The following is a 5,385-nucleotide window of genomic DNA, read 5'->3' as shown; positions in this document are numbered from 1 at the left end:
GACTATATAACTACCAAAATTTTAAAATTCTACTTAAGGTAATTGCATTTGAATTGAATAAGGAGGTGATCATTCCATATTCTACTTCGTTTTTTCTAAATTAAGATTAACCAAAAAAAAGCCCCTCGATAAACTCCCAAGTGAGCAATGAATTAATGAACAGAAAAAATAATAATAAAAAGTTCCCGCTCTAGATATGGGATGGGCGGGCTAAACGAAAAGAATGGATTTTACAATTTTGGAATTAGCAGGAAGAAAGAGTGGAATTCCAAGAAAGCCCTGGAAAATGAAACGATATTTCTTCAACAAGGGGAGTGTGTTACCAGCACAAACAGAAACCCTATTGCCCTCCTCTTCTATATATATAATGAAAAGGTTTGCCCTGGAGAAACAAAATCAAATCAAATCAAATCTAATGGAGGGTGGGGCAGAAAAGAAGAGAAGAAGGGAAAGTAAGAAGAAAAAGAAGGATTTCGAGTGTGATGGCAAAGCAGGAGGTGGTCATGGACGGCCGGTAGAAGTCAGTGCTAGTGTGATGGGGTTGTTTTCTGAATTCGCGTTTACAGGTTGTTCAGGGGGGACAGGGCAAGCCTCCTCCTCCGCCTCCTCCACTCGACCTTCCATCAAGAAAGTCGAAAGGGAAGAAGAAGCTCAGAAGAAGAAGAGGAAGAGATCGCCCAGGCTCACTGCTGCTCAAATGCGTGATGTGGCATACCTCAGGAGACGACCCAACAACCGTTGGATTCCGCCCAAATCTCCTCACGAGCTTCTTCAAGAGAATCATTACCATGACCCTTGGAGAGTTCTCGTCATTTGTATGCTATTAAACTGCACATCGGGTGGCCAGGTAAGATCCTTACTTGTTTTTATTAATGGAAATCAGCATAGAAAAAGCATAATCCCAAAGAAATTTCGCATTGCAGGTCAGACCAATTTTAAATGACTTCTTCACCCTATGTCCTGATGCAAAGACCACCACTAATGTTGACCAGAACGAGATTGCCCAGCTAACACGCAGTTTAGGTTTCAAAAACACGAGGGCTGAGAAGATAAAACGCCTTTCTGAGATTTACTTGCAAGAGGACTGGACCCATGTCACCTTTCTGCCTGGTGTTGGAAAGTAGGGAAATTTCTGTTCACTTCGCTGTCTCCTATAGCTATTTGCATTGATGGTTTTTCCAAACTGATCTGGCTCATTTGAATTTCTTGTCTGATTGTTCAGGTATGCCGCTGATGCATATGCAATATTCTGCACAGGGAGGTGGGACAGGGTGGTGCCAGAGGATCACATGTTGACTAGGTACTGGGAATTCCTTCGCAAGGGTAGATGGATCATAGAATAGATGGATTGTCCCTGTTTTGTATTTTGAAGAGACAGATCACCTGGGGGTTAGTTTATACTATGTTTATTGTGTCCCTAATACTAGGTCTTTTGATGCCAACTGTGTGTGGCAAATTAAACCCCCGATCTGTGTCTAGCTTTGAATAGCCATTCAGGTATAACTAACTACTGGAGTAGTATCCCAGCTATGTTTGGACTGAGATAATGTAGGGATTGCCAGCTTGAAAGGAATGTTGCTCTCTTCTTCCTTGGAATTGCAAGTGTAGCTCGATGGATTGCTCTTTATGCTGTTTCAGAAAACTTCAACAAGTCCCTATCACTTTCCTTTTGTAAGGTAGCGTAAGCCTTTGTAATATGCCTGAAGTCTTTCCCATGCATATGAAGTGCACATGCTGTTTTGTAAGTTTAAAGCTTCCAGTCGCCTGTTGCAAATAAGAGCAACAAAACAGAGGAGAAGAAAACGATCCAAATTTAGTTGCTATAAGGTTCTAAATCGAGTTCTTGGCTATCATATTTTTGCTCTAATGATTTCAAAACATGGTAAATTGGCACTTGAAACACAACATCGGTCGATGTTTCAAGGAGATCTCCATGCATTTTCATTACTGGTGGAAACATGAAGGAGAAAAACCATATAGTTAGCAGCCACAACATAAACCCTTCTGTGTAGCATTGCAGCATGCCATGCTCTTAATTCTTCACAAAGTTTCATTAACTTGTGATGCTATTATTATCCTAAAAAACAACCTTAAAAGGCAGAGAGGCTTTGTTGCATTCAAATGATCGTTTTAGCCTCCTTTGCAACAGCAGGAACAATCATGTAGACCACCTTAAAAGGTTTTGCCAAGCGCAATATCCTGTGAAAGATAATAAATAATTTTGAAGAATTTTGTAGAATGTGTATCTGGATTACTTATTTGCTCTAATGATTTCAAAACATAGTAAATTGGCACTTGAAGCACAACCTCGGTCCAGGACGATAGATTACTAAAAAAATATAAAAATTGTATTTTCAATATTAATTATACAAGAATTTATAAAGTTAAAAATAAAGTTTTAATTTAAATACATTATTTAAAATATTAAAAAATAAATTTAAAAGTATATAAAATTAAGGTGAAAGTCAAAATAAAACCCATAATTAAAGTTATATTCTTTGATATTTTGTGAAATATAATTTATCTATAATCAAATTTGAATTGATATTATAATAACCCTTCAACCGGGATAAAATAACAGTATCATGTTAACTGGAAAACAAAGTAATTAAATTTTTTATTTCTCTTAATTCCTCTTTCCTTCACTTGATTTTTCTTTAAATTAGTGTTTTATATGTTGGATTTTGTAAGTTTACAAGGTTATTCTTTCACTTTTTTTATTTGGATTTTTTTATATGTTTTTCCTTTTCTTTTCTCTCTCGCCTTTTCTTTTTTTTCTTTTTCAATTCTGCTTTTGCCCAGTTGGCAACATATAAAAGGAAGTAAGAACTGATTTGTTTATTTTTTAAGGGAAAATAATCATTTTACCCTTAATGAGTCTTTTTGCTTCTATTTAACGATCCTTATTTTTTTTGTTAGCACTACCAAGCTCCGTTTGTCCTAAAATTTTAACTAGATTTTATTCAATATATTTTAAGGTTTCTCATCAAATTTCAGCTCAATCTGATGGTCAGATTGAAAATTATGCTCAATAACATAAAACTGGTCAAATTGTGATTTTAATCAAATTTCTGAATTTCTCCAAAAATTCTGAAATTTTAACCCAAGCTAAAGTATCATATTAGAAGGCTCCACGTAAATTTTCTGATAACCCGATCGAGAATTACAAATTTATTTTTATATAAAACTAGTTAATTTTATGATTTTTGCCTAGAGGGTTTACAGATATCTTAAGCAAGCTCTTGTTCAATGTAAATCGTCATAAAATATGCTAAGAGCTTCCCTTTCTTTTTTTATTTTTTTTATCAAAATATAAGTGTATTAATATATCAAAATGAAACAGCGCTGGAAACCAGCAGGTCAACTGTATAAGCATATACAAAAACATGGAACAAATTCCTTGGAGACATAAATCCCAAAATAAACAACCTAAACCATAGTAGAGTGTAACCTGCAAATAGAGAAGACATATACGAAAACAAGGAACAAACTCCTTGGAGACATAAATCCCATCATAAACAACCTAAACCATAGCAGAGCATAAACTGCAACTAGAGACCCTAAAATGCCAGCACGGCCAAACACCAAGAAACAGCCCGAATAGCACCAACAACCACCAGGAAGAGGCTGACACACCAGCATACACCTTGCAGCAACCCAGGCTAAAGAAGAACTCAACCAACACACCTTCAAAGACCATTGCAGAAACCACACCAACCAAGGACTTGGCATAACAGAATGCCTCTACAAGCAGAGAAGCATTAGAACAAACAGATTACTAGAAGCTCCAAAACCAGAACAATTAACCAATATCCAATTCAAGCCAGACATCCAAGCTCATCAACCCAGAACCACATTATAGGAACAAAACACAGATTAGCTACAATAAGTACCAGCAATAGGTGGATGACTAGCTGTCTTCAAGCGAGAATTCCAGCTGGTTCAAAGGAACCAATAACATTATATTCATGCTGGGGTGATGTATCATGTTGAGGAGATAGCTTGGGCTTCACCCCCCTCCCTGAATAGCTTCTCGACTCTCAGATACCACCCCTACAGGATTGGGCCATCGGTCCCCTGTGGGCTGACCAATATCTTCAGCAGAAGAACTAGGGGGAGAGGCAGATGGTCGCTTTATCATCCCAGAAGCAGAAGTATCCTCAGCGCTAGAGTTAAGCTTCTGACATACATTGCTGGTATGGCCAGGCATACAACAAATGGAGCAGAATCGTGGCTTGTATTTATAGATGACCCTTTGCTTAATAATAGTTCCATCTGGCATGGAGAGGCTGATAGAACGAGGCAAGTCTACAAACAGATCCACTTCTATCATGACTCTGGCAAAGGACACCCGAGACATGGAGAGAGTGAGGTCATCACATCGAATAGGTTTGCCAATAACACTGCTAATCTTTGACAAGCACACCAGTGACTAGCATTCCAGTGGAAGGTTTGGGAGACGAACCTAGACCGAAACAGACGACATATCTGGTTTGCCAAAATCAAAGTAAAGAGGCATCGGCTTAAGTACTAGTGGTTTACCATGAACAAAGTAAGGGCCTCTGCGAAGCACTTTGCCCATATCAGCTTCAGAAGAGAAGTTGAAGACCAGCCAGCCTGAATCATGGATGTGTAGAGTGGCATTGCATTTCCATACATTTGCCATGAATTTCCCAAGAATAGTATAACCAGGAGTTTTACTAATTGAATATCCAATTAAACACAATTTCCAGATGTCTCTAAGTTCACCAAAATCTTCAGGTAACAGAGAACATACATCAGAATTATGAAATTAACAAACATGAGTAAGGTCAGGGCCAAAGGCAGTGGTGGGCAATGTAGTGACCCTAGGGCAATCTTCATCAACAATAGATAAAGCAATACCTGGGGGGGGGGAGCTGGAGGGGGGCGGACCCTGTCCAGAACCATCAGGGGGAACAACGCCAGAAGAATGCCCATTGACTCCACCAGCCAGTGGCAACCGAAAACTTGATGAGGATGGTTGGGGACCAGCAACAACAAGAGCCTGTTGGGAAACATTCATGTTGTGTCCTGCGAGTGACCCAGGACAACCATCCAAAGCTTGCCTTTCTACCCCGACCACAGAAGAGGACCCAGGAACAACATTGTTCATATAATCTAGGGTTTCAGTGAAAGAAACCTCGTTAGTGACTGGTACCTGAGAAACATGAGGATGAGGAGAAAAACCCCCTAGAGCCTTTTTTTGGAAAAACAAGGGTTGATATGGGGGAGCCCCCAAGATGAGATCGAGAGTTGCGATTGTCAGCAGGGGATGGTCGTGGTGTGAGACAAGGACCATCCGACTGGGCATCACGAAGCAACAATGATTTCTTCTTAGATTTTCTCATAAGTTATGCCTGCAAT

The 5,385-nt window shown here is 39.0% G+C and overlaps 1 protein-coding gene across 1 annotated transcript; it reads left to right on the top strand.

The window, feature by feature from the left end:
- Positions 1 to 371: 371 nt before the first annotated feature.
- LOC18105443 (methyl-CpG-binding domain protein 4-like protein) lies at positions 372 to 1,745 on the top strand. Its single transcript, XM_006375620.3, has 3 exons — positions 372 to 847; positions 924 to 1,120; positions 1,223 to 1,745. The coding sequence occupies exons 1-3, from the start codon at positions 416 to 418 to the stop codon at positions 1,341 to 1,343; spliced, it is 750 nt and encodes a 249-aa protein (XP_006375682.3). The 5' UTR covers positions 372 to 415; the 3' UTR covers positions 1,344 to 1,745.
- Positions 1,746 to 5,385: the final 3,640 nt, after the last annotated feature.

This window comes from Populus trichocarpa, chromosome 14 (assembly GCF_000002775.5).
Source record: "Populus trichocarpa isolate Nisqually-1 chromosome 14, P.trichocarpa_v4.1, whole genome shotgun sequence".
Taxonomy (NCBI): Eukaryota; Viridiplantae; Streptophyta; class Magnoliopsida; order Malpighiales; family Salicaceae; genus Populus; species Populus trichocarpa.
This window is presented reverse-complemented; position numbering and strand designations above follow the sequence as displayed.

Coding starts and splice junctions, on each gene's coding strand:
- LOC18105443 (XM_006375620.3), top strand. CDS start 416: ATGGAGGGTGGGGCAGAAAAGAAGAGAAGAAGGGAAAGTAAGAAGAAA. Junction 848..923: donor ACTGCACATCGGGTGGCCAG/GTAAGATCCTTA, acceptor TTCGCATTGCAG/GTCAGACCAATTTTAAATGA. Junction 1,121..1,222: donor TTTCTGCCTGGTGTTGGAAA/GTAGGGAAATTT, acceptor CTGATTGTTCAG/GTATGCCGCTGATGCATATG.